The 25,739-nt window shown below is 33.3% G+C and overlaps 2 protein-coding genes and 1 pseudogene across 2 annotated transcripts; all 3 read right to left on the reverse strand.

The window, feature by feature from the left end:
* Positions 1-11,974: 11,974 nt before the first annotated feature.
* Positions 11,975-12,346, reverse strand: LOC145619639 (calcium-binding protein KRP1 pseudogene; annotated as a pseudogene).
* Positions 12,347-15,026: 2,680 nt separating this feature from the next.
* LOC145619377 (G-type lectin S-receptor-like serine/threonine-protein kinase At2g19130) lies at positions 15,027-17,854 on the reverse strand. The gene has a single exon (XM_081674058.1). It carries the CDS (start codon positions 17,836-17,838, stop codon positions 15,340-15,342), a length of 2,499 nt encoding a protein of 832 aa, XP_081530184.1. The 5' UTR covers positions 17,839-17,854; the 3' UTR covers positions 15,027-15,339.
* A 776-nt stretch (positions 17,855-18,630) lies between these two features.
* Positions 18,631-25,487, reverse strand: LOC145621179 (uncharacterized). Its single transcript, XM_081675915.1, has 4 exons — positions 25,175-25,487; positions 23,025-23,233; positions 21,039-21,146; positions 18,631-20,249 (listed from the first exon to the last, which is right to left on the reverse strand). Exons 1-4 carry the CDS (start codon positions 25,464-25,466, stop codon positions 19,566-19,568), a joined length of 1,293 nt encoding a protein of 430 aa, XP_081532041.1. The 5' UTR covers positions 25,467-25,487; the 3' UTR covers positions 18,631-19,565.
* Between the last annotated feature and the right edge of the window lie 252 nt (positions 25,488-25,739).

Consider the following 25,739-nt stretch of genomic DNA (forward strand, 5'->3'; position numbering starts at 1 on the left):
GAAATTCTCTCTGGTAATCACGAACTTTTGTTTTTTCTTAGTGGTAAAGCCTAAACTTTTGATTATCAATGGTAATCACAAAATAATAGTATTAAACTAATGATAACTTAAGTTAAATAGTTTGTTAATTTCTTTACCATGGTTTAGCTATTGGACAATAAAAAGACATAAATACCCTTATGTCATTCCTCTCCATCTTCTTCCTTTCTCTTTCCACCTCCATCTTCTTCTATTAGAGCCACCACCACCACCATTGTTAAACTGCTGTTAAGGTCGGAAAAAGAGGGCAGCGGCAGCACCATATGCGGCGGCAGCAGCGAATTCAACACATTAGACCCCGAATTTAACAAAATCCCGACAAATTCGACTCAAAACCAACCAATTAAATCCCAAAATCAACAAAATCGTCCACTAATTTGACCTTAAATTAGCATATATTAACCAATTTGACTCCAAAAATTAACAAATTCGACCCTTAAAGTAGCAATTTGACCCCCAAAATCAACAAATTTTACCCCTAATTCGACAAATTCGACTCCAAAAATCGACAAATTCGAACCCGAATCAACAAATTCGACCACAAAACCAACAAATTTGACCCAAAAACCAACAAATTCGAACCCAAAACCAACATATTCGACCCCTAAAATCAACAATTTCGATAAAATTGACCCCAAAATCAACAAATTCGACCCCAAAATCACCAAAAATAACCTAGAAATTTCAACCCAAATTCGGGGAACGAGACAGAATCGAGGAAGGGAGGAGGGCGGTTGATTCTGGCAAGGGAGGATGGCTTATTTCCGTGTCCCCGAGAAGCGATTTTAATTTGGTGGTGATGATAGGAGAGAGGGTGAGTCGGGAACAAGGGAGGGGTGCTCGTTTTGGGATTGGGGTGTTGGTGGCGGGGTCTCCGGCGGGGTAAAGGGTTGAGACGCCGTCAGCCGCACTGAGCTGAGCGCCGACAAGGGGAGGAGGGCTGGTGGTTGGCTGGTGGTCGGGGAGGGGTTTGAATTTTTGGTTTTTTTTTAAAAAAAAATTAATTTGAAGGGTAATAATGTAAATCTATTGTTACTTAACCTAAGATTAACCCTGGTCAATTGTTTAATGATGTTTTAATATCATTAAGGTTACCATTAGCTTAGTTTTATTAATTCGTGATTACCATTGATAATCAAAAGTTTCAAGCTTTACCACTGAGAAAAAAATAAAGTTTGTGGTTACCAAAGAGAATTTCCCAAGAAATTTATAGGATTAGTTGTGGTTTTAATACTATCACAACTAAAAATTTTGTTGTCTGAAGTTGTAATCTCTTTTAATTCTCTCTTGGTTGCATGTTGAAACTTAAGATACCAGTTATGTACTTATATATAATCGCACGTCTCTTTAATTTTTTTTCCTCCTCTTTGGGGAGGAGAATGGGAGTACAATTGTACCTCTATATATACTCCGGCCATTTGGATTCACCACTTGTGCATACTACGTATAAAAATATTGGTATTTTATTGAATAATAAAATTCTAAACTAAAAGTTTTCTCTTAACTCTATTAAAAATTTTTTGAAAATAAAACTCTAAAATAATTTTTTATCCTACAAATTCTATTTAATTTTATCCAATATTATTTATCTTATTTACAAAAATATAATTAAATAAATCATGTGTGTCATACTAATATCCAATTGCTGCCTACGTGGTTTGACACTTGGCGAATAATAAAAACGCCAAGTGTCACTGTCTCGTGGCTTGGCTAAGTTTAGCTTTATATATTAATTATATGATATAATAATTTGGTGAATATCATGTGCTATTGTTGTTAATTAGTGTTAAAAGATATCATAATAACTAAATCATTAAGTTTAATTATCATTATTGGACACCCGATAACCGATCCGAAAATCCGGGTACCCGAACTTATCAGTTCTAAAATGAATATTACTTTTAGTGATATTGGTTATTGAATACTAAACCATTAGTACTAACGGTACGAGTACCCGTACCATGCTTCCCCTACCTCTCTTATATATACATGGGTGTACATAAAAATATGTGCATCCAAAACTCTTAACTTTTATAAGTTTTTTTTTTTTTTTTGAAACCTTATAAGTTTTATTTTACCACCAAATAAACATGAAATTGTTTTTTTACCATCAAAACTTTTACAAGTTTAATTTACGACTAAATAAAAATCTAAAAATTGTTTTCAACTTACTACCGTCAAATTACCATAAAATCAAATGAAATAAAAAAAAATACCTCATTTTTTGTGCCAAACACATGCTCTTTAATGGTTTTGGGGCTACATTGAGTTTGTTTTAAGGTCGAAATTGACAAAAAAAAAAATCGCAAATGTCTTCTTTTTTTTTTTTTGAAACCGTCTTGTTTTACCTACTTAAAAAATCATAGATACCTAAGTTTCATGACACACGCAAAACGAGATATTTTTGATAAATTTTAATCAATCTTAACTCAATTGGACCCAAAGAACCAATGTGACCTTTAAGTGGTGAAAAACAAATAAAGGTAATAAACAATTTCAAGTTTTTTTTTTTTTTGGAAAAGTTGAATACTAATTTTTATGTTACAAGTTCAAGTATAATTTTTAAATAACAAATTTAATTAAAATGTAGGTTTTTTCAAAATTAGTGTATAAACTTTTATGTTATACGAAGTAATTATTAATGTAAATTATCATGTATGTTTTAATAATTCTATGGATTTATATATGCAAGAAATGTTTTTATATTTGACCACCTTATAAAATAAGTCCTTGGACTTGCTATATATGGGACTCCAAAAGTCCGTCTCCACAATTATATTCCAACTTACTTTCTACGCCTTCTTTCATCTTATCAATCAACACAATATCATCGGCTAATTGACCAAATTGGTACATTAAAAAGATCCTTAGAGACAATTTGGTAAAAAAAACTTAATCCAGCGACAATTTGGTAAAACAAACTAACCTTAAACGACAATTTGGTAAATAAAATAATCTCAGGGGACAATTAACCCAAAAAATAAAAAAAAATTCCGATAAATTACTCGCGAATGCTTAATTTAGTTTGTTTTTCCTGTAATTTTACCAACCCTTTTTATGGAAATAACAATATGAAGAAAAAAAAAGCGTTAAGTATCAATTTTCACTTAAGTTTCATACCCCTTATTAACGAAATTTTTTTAAAACAGGGTTGGAAATAAAAAGGGATGATATGTAAATTCAAAAATTTTAATGGAAAAAATAAATCTAAGAACACAAAACTAAATTAGGATTTTTAAAGAGTTTGTCAGGATAAAAAAGATCTTTTGGTCTAAATGTCGTCGTAGTTTATTATTTTTACCAATGTCGCATATTGTTAGCTATTTTTACCAAACTGTCTCCAGAGTAAGTTTTTATACCAAATTGTCACTAGAGGTCTTTTTTATTTACCAATCTGGTCAATTGGCCCAATATCATCAGCAAACATCATGCACTATAGTATATCATTAGTGTTGTCAAATTTCAAATCGAAACCGTTTAACTGCCCGAAACCGACAGACCCAAATGAGAACCGAACCGATTAAAAACCGATTTTTTTGAAACCGAAAACCGACCCGAACCGTATTTTAGTAAACCCGAAACCGAATCGACCCGAATAATGTTAAACCGTATAATAACCGAATACCCGTTAACAAACCGAACCGAATATAAACCGAACCGAAAGAAAACCGAACCGAAAAAGAACCGAACCGTATCTAACCCGAAACCGGTTCCAACCCGAAACCGTTTAAACTGGCAAAAAAACCGCTTACACCGAACTGTTAGCAAACTGCTACCCGTTTGCACCGAACCATTTAAAAACCGAACTGGTTATAAACCGAACCGTTTATGAACCAAACCGCTTCTAAATCAAACCGTTTACAAACTTTTTTATATAATTAAATGGATTTTTTTTTGTTTAATTTTTTTTTTTTTTTGACGGGGATATAATTAAATGGATTAAATATTAGAAATCTTAGAATATTTTTTATTAAAATAGCAAGGCAAATCATTCATTAAGGTCTTAAGGATAATCAGTGTTCACAAACAAGAGCAAAACAAGTAGGCTCAGGCCCTGCCTCAAACTATTAGCAACACTACTGCCTCTAGTCATGTATACATTTGAGGTGATGAAACCAAATGAACAAAAAGCTTGTAACATTAAGTACCAAGGCTCTACTTTATTATACAAAAAATTTACAAAGCAAAAAATGTCCAAGAGAACATGAATATAAATCAGCACATAATTAACATAATTGCACAAGGATTTTTCATCCAGTTGAGGAGACTAGTCACTTGAACATATATAAAGTATCGTAAAAAAGAAGAGAAGGGTCATACAGAGCTAATATGCACAGCATTGCAAATTACATATACAACTGTTGCCTCCTCCAGTTGCATGTATCTCCATTACGAGAAGTAAAATGCAAATCACCAGACAGAATATAGCACCTGCAATGCTCTCATGTAGTTCATAGGCCAGCCAGTTTGGCATGACAACAAAGAACAGAAATTGAGAGACAGGAACTGCAAGCAAGAATTTCACGTTATAATACTTTATGATTGATCAACTGGGTTACATCTGATGCAAAAAATTAATTTATTCTTTCATGGAAATTCATCAGGAAAACAGTAATTTGAAGCAATAGAAAAAACAGCAAAAGGGCTTAGAAATTTGCTGAGATAACTAAAACAGTAAGGTAACACAACAGATGAAAAGCCAACTGCTTCAAAGCATTGAATCAACATCCTTAAGCTTAGCAAATTTGCTGAGATAACTAAAACAGTAGAGTGTTAAGAGATTTCTTCAAGCTCAAACAAAAACTATGAATTCATTCTTCAATACACAACACTTCAATATAACAATCCCAAAACCAAGCAAAGTCCATTAGCAGTAGAACAAGATGAGATGGCAGAACACAGCAGACAGAACATCATACATGGCAGAACAGCAGACAGAACACAACAGAACATAGCAGACAGAACAACATACATGGTAGAACAGCAACAGAGAGCAGCAGAATAGAAGAACAACAGCAGAGAGCAGCAGAATAGAAGAACATCAGTCATCATACTTCAGAACAGCAAAGAACAGTCAGTATAATGGAAGAGCAGTCAGCGGACATTCACCCCAATGTAGCATCGCCTAGGCTTGAGGAAAAAGAAAAGCTATATGTGAGCAGAAGGGAGGCAGGAGGAAAAAAAGCTATTAAAAAAATGATTAAAGGACGTCAATACCTTTCGAATTAGATGCAAAACTTTCATCCATCACCTCTTTACCAATTTCAAGGACGTTTTCTTCAATATCACAATCATAACCACGTAACCAATTTTGTGTGGTAACCAACGCCTCAACATTCTTAGGCAAAAGCGCACTCCTATACTTGTTTAAAATACGACCACCCATGCTAAAAGAAGACTCAGAGGCTACCGATGTTATAGGAATGGCCAAAACATCCCTAGCCATAACAGCTAATATAGGGTACACCATAACTTGAGATTCCCAATGCTTGAGAACATCATAATTCTCCCCCTCAATAAATGGTTGACGAGGAGTACTCAAATAATTATCAATCTCCATCGATGGTCGGTACAATGGGCCATCATCATCAATATTCTAGAAAAGTTCAAACAAAATGCTTTTATTAAATAATAAAATTAAAACATACAATTATTATTATGTAATATTTTTAAAAAGAAATTAATTACCTTGAATATGTCATTATCGTCACCATTTGATTTATCGATCACAATTGGGATGGAGGGGGGAACAATTGTACTTGAGTTAAAACCGGAAGACATAGATGAATAAAAGTTATACAACTCCAAAAGAGCATCTTTAATCACATTTGCCTTTTCAACACATGCCTCCTCAACATAATTAAAGCACTTTGAACATCTTTGTCACTTTAATAAGCTTATAGCGAGGATCAAGAACAATAGCAATTGAAAGGATCAAACTATATTCATCCTAATAGCCCTCAAACTTTTCAAGCATAACTTTTGCCATGGGTGCAAGTTTAGGGTCTATATAGGCTTTAGTTATTGTGTGCTCAATTTTCAAGACACTAGCAAAATACAAATTTGCATTAGGATATTCTGAACCAGAAAATAACACAGTGATTTCATAAAATGGCTTTAGGAAATTACATATTTTTGCAAGGGTATCCCATTCATCATCCGAAAGTTTGAATTCATAACCCATAAACTTATCGATAATCACTTTCAAGGCTTCCTTTGCTTCTAAAGCTTTTCGGAGCATCGTATAGGTGGCATTCCAACGAGTCACAACATCAAGACGTAACTTACCATTAAACACACAATTAGCCTCAGAAAGAGCATGCTCAAATTGAGTAAGCCTAGAGTCCGAAGAATCAATATATTTACAAAATTCACGCAATTTTTGAACACTACTATCAACTTCTTTCAAACCTCTTTGAACAATAATGTTCAACACATGAGCTGAACATCGAATATGAAAAAATTTACCATTACAAGGAAGAGGAGAAGTCAACATTAAATCTTTCTTCAGAAGATTAACCATAACATCCATGGATCGAGCATTATCAATAGTTATTGCAAAAGCTTTACCCTGAAGCTTCCACTCCTCAATAAGTTTAAACACAAATTTTTCTATCTCAACACCAGTATGAGGAGGACCAAAATATCTAAAATTCAGAATTTTAGACCTTAGACACCAATTTTTGTCAACATAATGTGCAGTTAAAGTGAGATAACCTCGATTAGTGCATGTTGTCCACAAGTCACAAGTGAAGCTAACTCTACCTTCAATTCCAGAAAAAGTTTGCAACAACAAGGACTTAAACTTATCATGCTCAACAATACAATATTTCAAAATAGTGTTTCTACACACATGCTTCACATTAGGATTCAGATTCGTAAAAACTTCCCTAAGGCCATGATGCTCCACAATACTTAAAGGATAGGAATGCAAAATTATAGCTTTAGCAAGCAATTGTAAATGACGAGTTTGATTAAACAAAGGCTAAACACCACTTTCTTTATGTCCAGGATGATGTGGATGTTTTTTCATACATGAGGTAGTATGAGCTTTACAAGTGGAGGTACCAGCCGTACCTGGTGCTTTATATTCATTACCGCAAACATTGCATCGGGCATATCTTATCAGAGCAACACCAACCAACTTATCAAAAAAGGTGTAATGCCTCCACACATCTGAAGTTCGTTGACGCTTACTACCACTAGCTGTAGTGACTTGTTGTTGAGAAGAATCTTGATTCTGAACAGTGTCTTGAGAATCTATAGTATGCTCATCATAATTTCCAAACCCTTGCTCTATTACTAAAAAAATAGAAACAAAACAACACATTTCATCATAAGTGGATGTAGTTGAGCAAACCATATTCCATTATATGTCAACTCATCAGCAAAGAACATGGTATATATTCAAAACTGACCAGAATTCTTATTATTTTAGCACTATTGATAGTTTGATACCAGTCATACCACATTTGAAAGAAAATCAATACTAGGCCACATATTGATACATATAGATGGCCATTTTATCTGATCAGGGATAATACAAAGTGTCAATTTAATTAATTTTCACCTTAATATTTCACAGCAGCAACTAATAGAAATGTACTGCATGTAATAAGTTATATATATATAAACAACATTCTAAGAAAATCAATGACAAACAGTTGACGCTTGACAAGCAAAATACCTTGTTCTCTCATAGTATAGAGTTATCAGGAACTCTTTACATTCATAATATATCGTCTCAAACAGTTATAGTAGTCATAAATTAAAGCTTCTAAGTACAACGTAACACCAACAATAAAAACAATTACTCATATCATATTTATATTTAAAAAAACAAAACCCCATTCTTCAAAACTTTCAGTCAATTTATTCATTTATATATATAAAATCCAATTCATACCCCAAATTTACATTTTCAATTTCCATGCATTACAAGAAATACATATACAAAATATAAATAATAAAAAAAAAAACCCAATTCATACCAACAAGAAATATCAATTAAAATCGAGAAAGAGAGAGTGGTTACCTGAATTTGGAGATTTAGGCCAGCAAGCAGGACAGCTTCAAGGTCCGCCGTGAATGAGGGAGACGGAGAGGCGCTGAGCCCGTGAGAATGAGAGGCGCCGTGAGCCCGTGAGTGGTAAAGTGGGTGGTAAAGTGAGAGTGAGAGTGAAAGGGTTTCAAAAGGGTTTCATGTAAATCTAACCATTGATTTTTTAATCTATGGTTCAGAATGGTGATCCGTGTGTGTGGTGGGAGAAAGAATCTAACCATTGATTTTTTTAATCTATGGTTGAGAGTGGTGATCCGTGTGTGTTGTGGGAGAAAGAATCTAACTATTGATTTTTTAATCTATGATTGAGAGTGGTGATCCGTGTGTGTTTGTGTGTTGTACATTCATCTACAAAAATATTATTCCCTCAATTCTTTAGTATTTTTTTGCCCCATTTGATCGGGATTAGTGCCCAAGACACGTATTAAAACATCTACTAAACTACTAGTGTATCTTTATTTTCATACACGTAAAAATTATAAAAACGTTATATTAATGAAATGTATAAATAGATAAATTTAAAAAGATCAATAATGAAGTAATGAGTCTATAACTTTGTACTAATACATACGAATAACGATGATACGAATATTTAACTATGAGATGGTTAGATGCCATGTATTAATAATGTGTACATATGATCGATTGAACTAATCAATATTACCTTGTTAATCAGTCATTAGTGTTTTCTTTCATTATACAAATCAAAGCACTTTGTAATATCTTCATAATTTCATGAAAATATATAATGATAAACGAGTCATAATTATCAGTCTTGTTGACTAATCAAGTATCGAATTTCCAAATTGCAAATTTCCATTTCACAAGAACTCATCAAATCATGATTATGATACTATGCGTAGTATATAAATGATTAAATAAGAAGCATATAATAACCTAATTGTAAAACAATAATACATTAATAGTTTAATACACTAACTCTTATAATCTACTTCGTAATAAACTAGTAAGATCAGTATGACTAAACTTGAAACAAAATATAATATGTATTTATAAAATCAATGAGAATTTGTTTATAATATGATGCCTAAATATGAAATGATTCGCAACTTTATATAAAATTTGTGAACGCAAAAGGTTAGCAAGTACTATCAAATTTCAAACCAAAATCATTTAACTGCCCGAATCCAAACAACTCGATAAACAATTTATTTTTTGAAACTGAAAACCGACCCGAACCGTAATTTAGTAAACTTGAAATGGAACCGATATGAATAACGTTAAAGTGGTTAAACAATCGAATAACCGAACTAGTTATAAACTGAATCGAAAAAGAAGCGAACCAGTTAAAAACTGTACCGAAAAAGAACCGAACCAGTTATGAACTGAGCCAAAAAAAGAACCGAACTGTTTCTAACCCGAAACCGTTTCCAACCCAAACTGTTTGAACCGGGATAAAAACCGTTTACACCGCACCGTTAACAAACCGCAACCCGTCTGCACCGAACCGTTTACTACCCGGACTGTTTACAACCCGAACCGAATTAAAACCGCTTAAGAATAAACCGAAACCGAATCGAACCGAAAAGTATTTAAACCGAACCAAAATCGACCCGTGAGACAATTAAACCGATTCCAAACCGACCCGATTAAATACCGAACCGATTTCAAACCGAACCGAAACCGAACTGTCAAACCGTTTGACAATGCTAATATCATCCATCCAACAGTGTTGGAAAAAAATATATGGATGAGAAGGTTCGAACCCTTGACCTCTTTGATGAAATGTTGGTTTAACCATCTAGGCAAATAATCGATTGTGTTTTAATGTTGCACACTAAATAATATTATAATATAAAAGTATTGAAAATACATGATACATACATATTATTAAATGATGTTAAAAATTAGAACTTGCACTGGTTTCAAAAAAAAAAAAAAATTAACACTTGCACAACTACATAAGTAGTATCTCGGGGCAACGCCCGGGCTACTCACTAGTTGATTATCTTATAAGTTGTTAGTTGAAAACCACAATCATTAAAAAACGCAATCAATTAATCAATCAAAACTTACTATTAACATACTAGTAAATGACATCAGTTGATTTTAATTAAACTTTTATATTTTAGACGGCAGTAGATGTTAGTCATCAACATTAAACTGATACCCATTGTTTCTTTTTATTATTTACATAATATTAAAACTATGTCTTGTGTGTTCTTGTTAAATTTGGCTAGAAATGTATTTTAAATACAATTTTTTTTGTAGAAATTTTACTCATATCATACTTATTAATATACACACGGTCAAAGATGAACATTGTGAACTGTGAACTTCAAATCATATGGTTAAAAAAGATATTTGGCCTATTGGTCTGTCAACTTTGACTATCCTTTTTTTAGATTAGTATAAAATTGAATATTTATATGTAAAATGTTGTTGGATTTGTATAAATGTAATTATCAAAATATAATTATATAACTATATAATTATCTATTATTTTATTAATTAATAAATACAAAATTTAATGGTCAAAATATTGTATAAATAGATATTTATCTTGCTAATGAATGCCCTTGGGCCAGGCGTAGATAAATAACAAATTAAGATATTAATATTCTATTAATTTTATAATGCATGCTAAAATCACGCATCAAAAGGTGTAATTAAGTTATTATTTTAACATAGTAGTTGTACTTATACTTATTTTAACTAACATCCCGAGTTGTTCATTAGCTCTTGTCTGATTGTGAAATAGAAAATTGGCTTAAAATAATACCAACTATTAACAGTGTGTGCAAAATAATACAAACTCAACTATTTGCTATTAGTGGTACCACCTTTTATACTATATGTGCAAAATAGTATGCCAGTTACCAAAAAAGTATTTTGAGGAATATTCTGTCTATATTTATAATTATTTCATTTATTTTTATTAATGTCTTGTTTTTTTTCAAAATATAAATTATGTTAATAATTGTCTTTATAATCCAAATTAATAATGTCCCAACCCTTTAATAAATTCTTTTTTTTTTTTTGAATTGTCAATATTTATGTATTAAATAGTATATTTTAAAAAAAAACATATAGTAATTTCTTCTATTACACAAAAGTTAATAGGGTATTTAAATGCATTATTATTTTGATATAATTAGTTTTAAAAATCCAAAATTTCCCCACATTCACCAACCAAAATAATGTTGGAGAATTTTAATTTAGAATATCTTAAACAATTTTCTAAACTAATAATATCAAAATAATAACGTATTTAAATACTTTTCTATTGTGTGGTAGTAGAAATTACTACAGGTATTTGAAAAAAAAATTAAATACATATAAACATTTTTTTTTAAAAAAAAATAAGGCCTAACAAAGGGTGGCGCATTATTAATTTGGATTGTAATGTCAATGAAATTGTGAACATAATACGTATTTTGAAAAGAAAAAAAAATATAATAACTAATATAGACGAAATATTCCTCGCGATGCTTTTTCGATGACCAGCGTATTATTTTGTGTATATAGTACAAAATGTGGTAATAGCAAATAGTTAAGTTCGTATTATTTTGCACAATCCAAATATATATGTTGCCATTAAAGCAACAAGAAAAAATTGGAGTATAAAAGATTATCTATGTTGTGCCAAATAAACAATTTCTGTTTTCCTTAGTTTCAAAGCATGCGCCATTAAAAGATGCGAATAATGCCGTTAGTTTCATGTTACTAATTAACAATATTATCTTCTGAGCTGCAAAGACATAATTTTACTAAACAATTACAAAACAGGATTAGATTAAATTAATGATCAAATGAAAAAGAAGTTAATTATTTAATTAGTCAAATCAAATAAAATCACAAAAAAATACTCCAAATTAATCTGTTCCAATCAATAATTTATTGTATAATTCCTCAAAATCTAAAGTTAACCTCTTGAATTAGAGATTGTTGAAGCCAATATTCAGAATCAGACATCAAATCAGGACTTAATCTAAACATTAATACACAAAATTCCATCTGATTAAGAGCACCATCACCATCTAAATCACCTTCTAACATCATACTAATCAACTCATCATCTGTCATATTATCTAACCCCAACAAAGCAGAGTTATTCCTTAAGCTTTCAAATGTGATCACCCCTTTTTCTTTATCCATTAATAACTCGAACCCGTTGCATAGCTCCGCAATCAGTCCTTCCCCGCCAAGCTTATCCGCCATAAGCGGTAAGTGGTCTTCGAACTGGTCCGATGATGCGGATGCTTTTACTTGAAAACCCGCCATCCTCGAACAGTTTGATCGGTATTTATAAAGGTGTTTAATCGATATAGAGAAGGGAAAATGGAGGAGAATATGGAATTGGAAAGTATTGTGGAAGAAAAATGAGATTATATAGTGGTGAATGAATGAATGAAATGAGAATATGAAGAGAGGTTCGTGGAAAAGGAGGTAAAGAAGGGGTTAGGATGACAACCCATGGACAGAACAGCTATGGCTGGTCGGCTTTCACAAGTTTCGCACCGTATTTCGCTCCTAACTTCGCAGAAACTTGTCGGGGGTATTTTCGTCTTTTCGGGTTTTAATATACTCGGTACCGAGTATTTTGTAATGTTCCAATTCTTCGTTTTTGATTATCATTTGTCTTTTGCACTAGTTTATTAAGAAGTGAATAGGATTTGTAGGAAGAATGTAGTTTGATTTGGTTGATTAGAGGTGAATATACGAGGAAAAAGTACTCGTATAATATGGCGGTTAAATTGGTTAGAACTTAGAAGTGAATAAGAAATTAAGATTGGGGAGTTTGGTTGAGGAAAAACAAATAAAGAAATAGTGAGGTGAAATGTGACTTTTGTTTAGAGACCAGGAATCTTGAATAAATGAGACTTAATTACTGGATGATAATATGAGTAGATTTTTTTTAAAAGAAAAATGCTATACATAACTCTTAGGCATTGTTTGGTTCAATATTAATAAAGGAAAAGAAGAGAAGGGAAGGAAAGAGAAAGGAAAAGAAGGGAAGGAAGGTGATTTTATTTCCAGTATTTGGTTTGCGAAAGGAAATGAAGGGAAGAGAAAGCAAATTTATATAACGTTCTCTTTCCAGTCGAATTCCTCCAATTTTGGGAGGAAAGGAAAACTGAAAATTTGTAAAGGGACTTTCTATTGGATTAAAGAGAGAAAAACCATTCTTTTTTATTTTATTTTTTTATTTTATTATTGATTAGTTTACTCCACAAGGAGCTTGTGGCCTACAACGTTTGCCCACAAGTGGGTTGTGAACTAGACTTTTTATGTCTTCTTTATAAGAAAATCAACCTACTCCATAAGCAGGTTATGGCCAACAACGATTGCCCACAAGTGGGTTGTGGAGTGGACTTTTAATGTCTACATTCATCCATCTTTTGGCATTCTTCCTTCATCTCTTGGATTCTCTTGTAACCTCCCATTAAAGTGGTTGTTTATGGTGATTTAATCAACTTTTTCATGATTCAATCACCCATTGATGTCTAGATTCATCCTCTTGAAGCTCCATCATTGCCTATAAAATTAGCTTGGTTATTCTTCATTGTTGATACACATCATACACAAAAAATAGCTAAACACATTTGTTCTTTGAGCATAAGTTTACTTCGACTCCACCTCTTACTCTGAAGTGCCTTAGTATAAGAGTGGTGTGTAATGTTAGGGAATGAGCCAGCGATTACAATTGTACACTCCGGTTGCGCCGGAATTCGTTTTCAAAGGCAGTGATTTATCACGCCACACCGAATTTCCTCTATTCTATTTTACTTGTTTATTTCCTTTGACTATTTGTTTTAGACCCCTCTTATTTACAACACTTTCCTCCTATTTCCCTTCCTTTCCTTTAGATTCTCATGTCATTTATATAACTAAACATGGGAGCATGATTAAGTTCATTTCTTTTCTTTTCTTTTCCATCCACAATCCACATCCTTTCAACCAAAAAGGCCCTTAGGGCTACATATAAAGAGCTAAAAAAATGGAAAAATAAATGAAAAAATGACATTAATTGCTCTAATTTGCGCGTAATTTTGTCCTACATTCCCAAATAAATACTCCTTCCGTCCCTGAAAGAACGACCCTTTTGGGCCCTTTTGGGCTTAAGAAATGTAAATAAAAAGAAGTAAAAGTATATTAGAAAGATAAATTTACATGGGGTTTGTAAAAAAAGTAGAGAGAAAAAATAATAAAGTACGTGGAAAAACAAAATTTTATATGGTGAAGCTAATTATGCACAAATATAACTGCAAATTGGTGGATACCTTAATGCAAATGGATCGATCATTTTGGGATTAAAATTAGGCTAAAGGGGTCAAATTTTTGGGGATGGAGGGAGTACCATTCAGGAAATATCTTAAACACTACCTCCGTCCCCTTTTAATAGTCCCTTATGGGCATTTTTCACGGGAATTAATAAACACAAATAAGAATAGTAAAAGTACATTGAAAAGGTAAATTAACATTGGGTATGCAAAAGAGTAGAGAGAGAAAGTAATAAAAGTACATGGGAAATTTAAATTTGCACAAGTATTGTTGCAAATCGAAGGGAATTTTGGTAATAAATTAATATTAATGGTTGTTGGAGAAAGCAAATGGGGTGAACATTTTGGGACTAAAATTTGCCCATAACGGACTATCAAAAGGGGACGGAGGGACTACTTATTTATACATTTCATAGCCAAGGTTACATATAGGAATATAGCATTGCCTATTTTAAAATGCAACACTTCTTGATTTGAAAATTTGAGTATAAAGTAATCAAGGGAATCTCAACTTATGAAATCATGACAAAACTTAATTTGTCGAATATTGATGTTTATCTGGTCTAATATTCTGAATATAAGTGAACATACAATGAACATAAGGTGGTTCGACACAATTTTTTATCACTGATTTTGTTGTACTAATTAGGGGAACACTTAATATGAGTATTTATCACGACTTGTTAGTTCTGCAAAAAAATAATCATTTCTTATAATGCTACATTATTATAATTACAAAGCATCATAGTACAATGGAAAATCAATCCATATCTTTATACAATGAAATTTAAAAGTTTACCAAAAAAAAAAAAATTATCCTCCACTATTGCTCAATTTTGTGTTACATTATGAGCACAGGAGATACACTAATACATTTAGCCTTTTCATACATATACAGATATACTTTCTACAACTCTACAAGTACATGAAGCGTACACAATCGAAAACACCCTGAAACTCAAACTAAGTGCAGACTACAGAGGATGAATTAATCTATTCGACTGTAGTATTGTTGCTCGTTGTGGAGACACTGTTCTTGCTTATGGAAGATGATGTAGCAGAGGGAGTATTTCGTGTTTGTGAACTCTGGGCTGAAGATGACTCAGTGTAGAACATTATATTGTCCTGTTCTTCAACAAAAACTTGAAGGGACCTAGGCATTGGAGGCATATTTACATCCAAAACACCCTCGATTATTTGAACCACCTGCCCCATTGACGGCCTTTGAATTTCGTTGTCTTGAATGCACCAGCACGCAAGTTTACATATTTTCTTAACTTCTTCTTCATCAGCATTACCTTCCAATCTGGGGTCTAATATGCTCATGATTTCTGCTTCTTCAGCAACTTTGCTAGCAGCCCAAGTAGGGAAGAACTTCACTGTGCCATATACTGATTGTTCAGTGTTTCTATGGCCTGATATAAGTTCAAACAGCATCATACCATAGCTAAAAACATCTGCTTTTGCAGTTATTGCGACTCCTGAAATCCACTCAGGCGCAAGGTAGCCTCTAGTTCCTCTCATGGTTGTCAGAACCCGGCTAAAATCCCTGCCAACAAGTTTTGCCAATCCAAAATCTGCAACTTTTGGGCAAAACTCAGCATCCAGAAGTATGTTTTCTGGCTTAATATCACAGTGAATGATGCAATCCCTACATTTCTCATGTAGATATGCCAACCCCCTTGCTGTCCCAAGTGCAATTTGGTATCTAGTTTTCCAGTCTAAGAGATTTGAACTTTTCTCAGGGAAGAGATGTGCTTCCAAAGAGCCATTTGGCATGTAATCATAAACCAATAGCTTTTTTGTCCCTTCAGAGCAAAACCCACGAAGGCGAACAAGATTCACGTGCTGAATCGTTCCAATGGTGCTTACTTCTGTTCTGAATTGCTTCTCACCTTGACTGAAACTTTCTAGCTTCTTCACAGCAATTACTGATGAATCTGGCAATGTCCCCTTGAAAACAGACCCAAACCCACCTCCACCTAGCTTGTCAGAAAAATTCTTTGTCGCGTGTTGCAGTTCTCTATATCCAAAAGAAATCAACGATCCTTCAACGCCCTTGTTTGAAGAACCAACAGATCGATTTTTCCGCCTCCACAATAGCCCAAAAACCAGACATAATAGGGCTAAGGTGACAATAATTGAGCCCACAACAACACCTATAACCAATTTCTTGTTGCTCTTTTTTGGAAACTCTGAGGCTGCAAGCCTGAGATAAAGAGTTTTACCACTAGTATCACCATCAGAAAGTTGCTGAATGTTCAACAGATCTTCATGCCAAGCAACACAGCCACTACCATCATACGCATAAGCATAACACGAGCAGTTCTTCGAGCAAGCTGCTTCGCATTCCTCAATAGTTCCAGCATTCAACTTTTCGGCATTTTGGGGTAAAACCAAATTGTTAGATGGATAAAAACGGTCCCTCTTTTTCTGAGAATCCGGTCTTTCACACTGCAAGTCGGTCTTCCTTTCACATCCTCTTGAGTAATCACTCAGCCCCCAATCACCTTCCGACTTAGGTTGAAACCCCTTCAAGCAGGTGCAAAATGGCAAAGAATTTTGGTTACAACTCCCAAAAGCACCACAATATGCATATACTTGGCACTGTTGCTTTGGATTCGACCAAAACAAGTTCCACTGTTGGGTCTCCTCTAGCCATGTCAGTTGCTTAACCTGACCGGAAATATCCATCACAAACCTTGATATAATCGACGAATGATAAACACTATAAGTGAAATAACTCTCATTCTTATTATCAATATAGCTAAAATTGTATATATAATTCAACCTCATCTCAGGAACTAGACTAAAAATCCTCTCTTGATCATCCCATGCCCCACTTGTCCAGAACTTATATGTTAAATTCCACTTGATAACATACTCTTTAGTTGTAGGCACAAGTTCAAGAGAAAATAAACCACGAGCAGGATCATCTTGATTCTTCCATGAAATTAGTCGTTGAGGTTTCCCAACCCGTTTATCATAGATCAACTTACCACCAGGAAGCCAAGTATTAGTAGGCTGATCAAAACTCTGCCAGAGTGGATTTTGGTTGCTATCAGATCCGTCCCTGATCACAAGATTTCCTGAATCAAGTAAGACTGCATTGATCGAGTTCGACTTGGTGGATGTCAAGTTTGAGGACCAAACAGATGACTTTGATCCATTTGTAAGAACTAAGTTACCATTCATAATTTTAAGCTCACATAAATGCTTATCTATGACAGGATCTTCTCTGTTTGCTACCCAAACTACAGTTTGCAAAGATATTTTCTTGTACCAAATACCTATGTAGTATTTAGAAGAGTTACCTGATGGGTTAAAAAACCCCAGCTCAAAAATTCCTTCAGGCTGTGACACTATAGTTTGATCACCCGAGATTGAATAATTCGCGGTAATTCGGTCTGCTCCATGGGAAATACGACACAAATACGCCAAACAAAGTAAAAGATAACCAACCTTCAACCATGGATTATAGTTCAACTCCATGGCAAAGCAAAGGAAGAAAAAAAAACAAAATATAAAAATTTGGAGATGATAATGAAAATGGAGTAGTGGTTACTTGGATAAGTGTGTAATGAATTTTGGTGGTATACGCGTTAAAATTTAATTGATATATCAAACTTGGTACAACAATATTAATGTTAGTTGGTTGATGAAAAGTCAAGATTGAAAATTTTATGGAGCCCAATTTGAACGGCAAATAGAAGACTAGTTGTTGACTTCATTGTTGTCTGAATTTTCAATCTTCTAGATGTTTATAATGCGTTCCACTGTCCCTTTGACGTATTCAACTTTTGTATACATTTTTTTTTTTTTTTTTTTTGGTTGAAGCCTAGAAATCTGTTCTAATTTTTCTAATATGAACAATTATGTTAGTTAATTACCAGTACTTTTCTTTAGTTTCTTTGTATGTCACATTTTCATGCCGTGTTAAATAGTGTTAAACTTTACTCATTTTATTTCAAAATGCTCTTATACGTTTAGGAAAACTTCAAATCGCCCCTAGTTAGATCAAGTATTTGAAATAATAAACTGGATTTCTATCATGGGCTTAGACTACTAAGTACTAAGAATAATCATCAGGGATTAACCTACTAAGACTAATAATTCGAATCTCACAACAAGTCAAATTAAGTTGCTCTATTTCCATTTTTATGGCCTCTAAGATGCATATTTAACCATAATATTTTAAAAAATGCAAATTAAAACACATACTTCGTATGACATTGTCTTCATTATTACAATGGAGTATATCTTTATATCATAGAAAGAGAAATTACAATCAAGATCGATGAGTTTTGATTATAAAAAGTCAAATAGAGCAAGACTAAAGGACTATAAAGAGAGCTGAAAAGGTGAAAAATGAAAAGAAAAAAAAAATGGCAAGCCATTCCTTAACATCACTGCACAACAATGAGCCAGTTCCTTTGTCAAAAAAAATAAATAAAATAAAATAAAATAAAATAAAATAAAATTAGCATAACCATCAATTTCTTATTCATCTGTAGACTTACAGTTGATAGTCTTCAGAGTAACCTAAACGTCCAAAGATAATTACATTCAAGTATTAAGCTCACAAGTAAATAGTATATGAATTGTCTAAAAATATCATGGTCACAAATGGAAAACTCTCCCAAAGAACAAAAGGGAGAATTATGTGCTAACTTCATGGATGATTGACAAGCATAGTCAAGGATATATGTATAAGTCATTCCACCAGAGATTAAAGATTTGTACAACTTAATTTTTTAAAAAACAAGGAACAACGATGAAAGTTTGTAAGGGACATACGACGTATGCTATACTACATTACTACCAGATCAATCAGGAACCATAAAGTAGAAAAAAGGGCAATAATAAGCTTCACTTTTGTTTTTGGAGGAGTGAGCACTGAGCAGGCAATTGAAGTGTGAAAAAAACATGAGGAGCTAAAATAGCATACCAGGGATATCTGATTCACATAATTGGTGTTCAACTTGCTTATACCACTTAAACTCTGATTCCAGGACAGCGAAACCACCCAACTCAGATATATTCAGCAAAACGCCAAGTATAACCGAGCTGCTTTCTCCCAAATTAGAACTTCTGTACAAAGTTTTAAAACCATGAAATCCTAGGGTCTTTAATAACATCTTCTATTTAATTAATGCAATGCTAAACTTCCTTTTTGTCTTATATCATCAGGAAACACAAAGGCCAACGCTGAACTTTAATCAGTCAGGACTATCACATTCCACAATTTTTACACCACGGCTTATCTGTCTCAGTTTGGCCACCCTACGAATTCGAACCCCTAGAAAGTTAGCCTTGTTGGTCCTCTTTTTCAGCCCTGTACCTCTGATATCTTTGATTTTCATCTTTCCATTCCTTCCAACTTTTTCAACTTCCCTACAGATTTCTGGATCCAGACGAGTTTTCTGAGATAAATGGTTTGAGCTAAACAAGTGACTGAGATAGTAAGCAGGATTAACATAGCAGGAAGACATGGACACAATGCCTTTCACATTATATGGTTTGGTTAGCTGAACAAAATCCTTTATTTCACGAAAGCAGCAGTGGTCAGAATAAGGAACTGTAAAGATGTAATTATGGACCTTCTCAGCAGATTTCATGTTCCTGTCAACTCGAGTCCCATTGCTCGCCAGTGTCCTGTTTGTTGAAGCAACTGAAAGAGAAAGGGACTCTTTCATGTTTCCCTCAAAGGGCTTCACTACCCATGGAAGACCAGATGGCATAATTCCTATAGTCGGCCTTTTGGCGTTTAAGGCCTCTAAGGTGTTAATGCTGAAACTGTAACGAGGAACAGCTCGAACTCTTGTCAGGGAAGTCCTGGTTGTGAAGATATCAGGGTAACCAAGAAGATGCATGGTCTGTAACCGCTCTGGCCACACCCAGATCTTCGGAGCCGGAAAAGAAAAGGAAACAGATACAATCAGATAACATAGTAGTGCGCAATATGACAAGCTTTAAAATGCTTTTATTTATTACTTCTAGCAGGCAAACGAGGGACAAGGTCCACAAGGAGCAGAGTCCATAATATATGATGGTTAACTATATAGTCCATAATATTGAACATGTATAATGCAATAGTTTTTTTATGTTAGACTTGCATTACAGTAATTAATAGAGTCCACCAAAAAAAAGGCACCACATTGGAATACAGGATGCCATTTATAGTTATAGCTTTTTAACTTCATTTACAGTACAACTCCAAATATTTTGTACCTTGGTCAGTGTATAAGTTATAATTTTGATAGAGATACCTAATAAATAATAATTGTGACTAAAATGTAAAATCCAACCAGCTCCTCAATTTGGCCTTTAACATCAAATAAACTACAGTGATGGGAATGCTATAACAATTTGGGATAACATCAGTAAAGACATAGGAAATAAACTTGGAACAGATGAACCTCTTGATACTTGGTTTCTCTTGGTGTCCTGATTAAGGCTAATCCATGTAGATATTCATTCTGAGGCTGAAATTGTATTAAAATTACGAAGAAAAATAGATAAGCAAGTAAATCAAGCATCCTGGTGAGACTCAGACATACACAGTATAGCATCCGTCTAGCATTTAAAACCTTGAAAAAAAAAATCAGATGAATTTCTTGGTTCTTAGTTACCTAATTCAGTGGAATTGGAATCAGCAAACTCTAAAATCAAGTTTTACAAAAGGTTCAAACCTTAATCTTCAGACTACATGAAATTTGGAGCAACAGATCTTCTTTACCCAGGGAGTCAATCCCAATGATAATGTCATGGTCTGGGTGTGAGGCAATGATCTCTATAACCTGCAAACCAGCCATTGATGCAATTGCTTCAATTAGTGAAGCTATCAATAAAAGCAATTCCATAAACAGTTATGCTCTAACTATTCTAGTAGCTGTCACAGCAATTGTCACCATACTCACCAGCACTTATAATGAGAATTTAAGAATTCAAGTTATTTAAGATGCATCAAAAACTCAAAATCACATAAGATGGATTAAAAACTCAAGTTTACATAAGTTGGACTAAAAATATAAAGTTTACACTAGATGGATTAGTAATAATTCATTTGCCAATTACAAAGTATCTATTAACAATTCTCTGCAATTTGTCAGAATATACTTTCAGAGAAAAAGAGCTAGTTGATTGAATGTACATGCAAAAACGTTACCATATATCTCTTTCTTTAAAGGAGTTATAGTAAATGCCAAAAGCATGTACAAGTCTAGAGGATTTTACTATAAATTCTATAACTTCACAGATTCTCTCTTGAAGTAGCAGAAAATTTTAGTTCAGAAATCCTTTCAGCATTAGTGAAAGTATGCATTATATTTTAAAATGCATTATGCTTTTTTGCTGAATCATAATCTAGAGCCTCTAAAAACAGAAGCAGCAGAGGTAGAAGACACTCTTAGTGTAAATTTTATAGGTACTAATGAATGACCTCTGAATTTCTCTATAAAAAAAAATAAAACCATAACTCCAGGGATTGGAATGAAGTGTATACAATATGATAAAGGTAATAAATACTTATATAAGAATATATACCCAAAAGACAAAAGAAAAAGAAAATTATAAAAGGGTGATCCTTAAAGAACATATTTTATTACTTGTGCGTTAGTATGTAGAAGCGGTAATTCAAATATGGTGTGTACATTACAAGAATATTATCATAATTCCTCAACCTTAAAGTAGGCGTGCTGTTTATGTAATTGGGTAAGATTAAATAAGGGGGGATGAATAATTGTAAGTCAAAGAAGTAGGGTATGAATAACAATAGCCATTTAAATTTAAAGCCAAGGATAAACTCAAATTTTTAGTTAATCAACATTCATTTCATTATTGAGTGTAATTAATAATTATATTTTTTTAACATGTTTTGTTATGAGTAAATGAATAATCATCTTTTTGTAGTGCGTGATAATATTACATCTTATTTTTTAGAACAAAAGTGTTTAAAGCAGAGATTATTTCCATGTTTCACAATCTCATGCTTATCACCGTCAGTGCCACCACCTTTGGTAAATTTGGGTTATAAATTTAAAGGTAAGAAAGTAAGATGCAGGCATTAGACCATTACTCAGGGAGTCAAGCTAAGTCATCATAAAGTATTTTCAGTCGTTAATAAAGCTTTTGTACAGAAAAATTTCACAACAGAAATTGTAATTCTATATTACGTTCACAAGAAATTTGCATATAGGATATTTATTAAAAAATGAGCATAGCACCGGCTTAGATATAGTTTGTATATAATAAAATTTTCTTAATTGTGCTATTTCTTTAATATATACATGGTAAATGATAAATCATCTCCAACTCTTCCAATAGAGAAAAAAACAACCAAGTGATCATCACAAATATTCTTAATTGCTAATAAAAATATTAGTTCCAAGTAGGCATGCAGACTAATCAATTTAAGTAGGCAACTAGATAGTCAAGAAATAGCACATCACACGCTGATTTGAGTAGGTAATCACAATCAAATAATCAACCAGCACATCTGCATTAAATAAATAAATAAATATAAAACAATCATTTTCCAATGCACACATTATTCCACTTTTCCTTTTCATTTCTCATAAAAGAAAAGCCAATCCTGTGCAACTTAGCACTAGCAGCAAAATACTTCTATGTATATAGTAAACAGCAAGATGCTACACAATAGAGGACCTGAAAAGTACCTGTTGAGCAGCAACTTCTCGTGTAGGGAAACAGTACAAAGGGTTACAGTAGGTATTGTCTAAGTAAAGGTGGTCAACTTTAGCACCATGGAGAGCATCAAGAAGCATGTTCCTTGCTTTCATTGACCTCTCACCAGTTGCTTCCCAACGGAAATCCCCCGTGTATAGAACGTGACCGAAGATTCCCTTAAATAAAAACATTACAGCCCCTGTTCATAACAATTAAAAGCACGTGTAAACCAGAGTAAAAATCTCAAGCATAGTTCTACACAATTAGAATGAATGACAAGGACCTAGCCTAAAAAAATTTGCAGCATGTAAAGCTTATAAAACATATCATAGCCCTCAGGTTAACCCCAACTCAATTTTTTGAAGCAGATTGAAACTGTCTAATTTTTCTCCAAATCTCTGTTTGCAAAGGAATGGTGACATCAATATTCAATAAAGATGTAACTCATAGATTTAAGTCTGGGTGGCTGAAGTGGAGAGCAGAGCATGCCTTTAAGGTTGAAAGGAGAGTTCTATTGAATGGCAGTTAGAGCAGCACTATTGTATGGGTTATAATGTTGGACAGTAAGATGGGTATGGTGAAATGGGTGTGGAAACACCTCTAGGGATAATATTAGCAATGTAGAAATTCGATATAACGTTAGGCTCGCGGATATTGAGAATAAAATAAGGAAGAATCAGCTACATTGGTAATTGGTTAAACACTTGAAACATCAACTAGAGGATGCACCAGTAGGAAAGACAGATATTTCAATAGTAGCCAAGGAAAGCTAAAGATGATTGGGATGGAGGGAGATAAAAATAACATGAATAAAGTGGGAATGCAGTATATTTAGCACTATATAGAAAATTAGAAACAAATGGAGAAACAATTTCTTTGGGGATAACCATGAGTAATAGATTCTTTATACGTGCAACAGACCGGCACACTCCATCCTTTAGGGAGTACATGGTAACTACGATTGTGTCATTTTTTTTTTTTATCATAATCATAAAACGATTTTTCTTGGTTCTCTTATAAAACTCCCTTAATTTTTCTTGGATGCTCTTTCTTTTGCTCATTTCACTCACCTTTTTTCAAACTCTTTCAAATGATTATCTTGTTATGTCCCTTTCTTTATATCGTATAGTTCCTTATGATGATTCATATTAGCCGACCCCATATCATTTTAGGACTAATACTTTGTTGTTGTAATCATAGAACAATTTTTAATTATATTGTACAACGTATAATGTTATTGACTCTAACCACTTAATTGCCAACACCAAATTTTCACTATCAATGTCTCTAACACTACTAAAATAATATTGATTTTGGTTTTTTTTTTTTAAAAAAAAAATGTATTAAAAATTCATCATAAAAAAAAAATAGTTGTACATTGAAACTAAACCAACGATATTTTAGATAATACGGAGTAATATTTTTCAATACTAACAAGTAATACAACAATGTACTATTGATGAATCATGAAGGCAGTATTATAAACCGAACACTGTGGTAAGTAATGTTGCATTTTGAAAATAAAACTGAAAAATACATGCACTCAAAATGATTGAATGTTTTGGATATACAAGTAATACAACTGACAATAACTTCTTTTTTCAGAATATTTGATAAAGCTTTTTATAAACATACAGTTTTGTTATACATGAATACAATTGCATAGTCGTGATTTGTTTTGCATATTAATCTCGGAGATCAATTGAACAAAACTCTTATAAATATAAGGTGATATCAATTAACAGCACTCCTATTTTTCAAGAAGAATCTAGCAATGACATTATTACACATCTTTATCCAAACAGTTCTTCAATTTTCCACCGATAACTTGTGATCAGAACTTCATTAATTCCAAAATCTCTCAGATATATAATCAATTTATAAACATATAATAATTCGAACAACAAAACTCAAATCAAGCATAGCAAATTACAAGCACAATCACCACAATTACATAATTCAAACAACAAAAATCAAATTAAGCCTAGCAAATTACAAACCTATACTAATTTTCTCATGATGTCGGCTTAATCACATAAAATACAAGCATAATCAACACAATTACATGAAAAACAGCAAATTACTCCAGAATTCACCAAATCCAAAATTAGGGTTAACCAAAATGAAAATTGAGGATTACCAGGACAATGAAAAGCATCAATTGGCATAAACTGAATAGGAGCAGGAGATCCAGAGGAAGGAGAGGAGAGAGAAAGATGATGCCAAGACCCGATTTCGATGACACGGAGTAAAGCGAAGTTGAAATCGGGGAATTTGAGAGGGAAGAGTTTGGCGGTGGTGCGAGAACAGAAGAGCGGACCATGCGACCATGTCGACGAGAGGCCGCGCGTATGATCGGAGTGAAGATGCGTAAGAAAGTAAGCTTGGCTTCCTCTCGCCCATCGATCTACTGAGATCATCCCGCCCTCCATTGTTGCTGCTCAAGGTTTTGAATTTTGTTTTGTTTTGTTTCAGGCTTTTTCAGCTAAGCTTGTTGTTTGATTTCAAAATTGATGATGAAATGTTGATTTTTGGTTTTTGGTTTTTGGCGCCTTTTGTTTTTGTATGTTGTACGATGTATATATAGTGATTGGTTTGGTGAAAGACTGAAGAGCATCGTTGTAGAGCTTTGAGCGCTTCTTTGCTTTGCACAAATTCGGCTCTGCGGTTTCTCTCAAAAAAAAGGGCTTTGTGGCTCTCGGACT

Source organism: Chenopodium album, chromosome 27 (assembly GCF_948465745.1).
Source record: "Chenopodium album chromosome 27, dcCheAlbu1.1, whole genome shotgun sequence".
Taxonomy (NCBI): domain Eukaryota; kingdom Viridiplantae; phylum Streptophyta; class Magnoliopsida; order Caryophyllales; family Amaranthaceae; genus Chenopodium; species Chenopodium album.

Bases quoted from the DNA above. Each gene is read 5' to 3' on its own strand.
- LOC145621179 (XM_081675915.1), bottom strand. From the start codon at position 25,466: ATGGAGGGCGGGATGATCTCAGTAGATCGATGGGCGAGAGGAAGCCAA. The intron at 23,234-25,174 runs GTAATCCTCAAT...TGTTATGAACAG, and splicing joins TGATGCTTTTCATTGTCCTG to GGGCTGTAATGTTTTTATTT. The intron at 20,250-21,038 runs GTTTGAACCTTT...CCGGCTCCGAAG, and splicing joins CATGTAGTCTGAAGATTAAG to ATCTGGGTGTGGCCAGAGCG.
- LOC145619377 (XM_081674058.1), bottom strand. From the start codon at position 17,838: ATGGAGTTGAACTATAATCCATGGTTGAAGGTTGGTTATCTTTTACTT.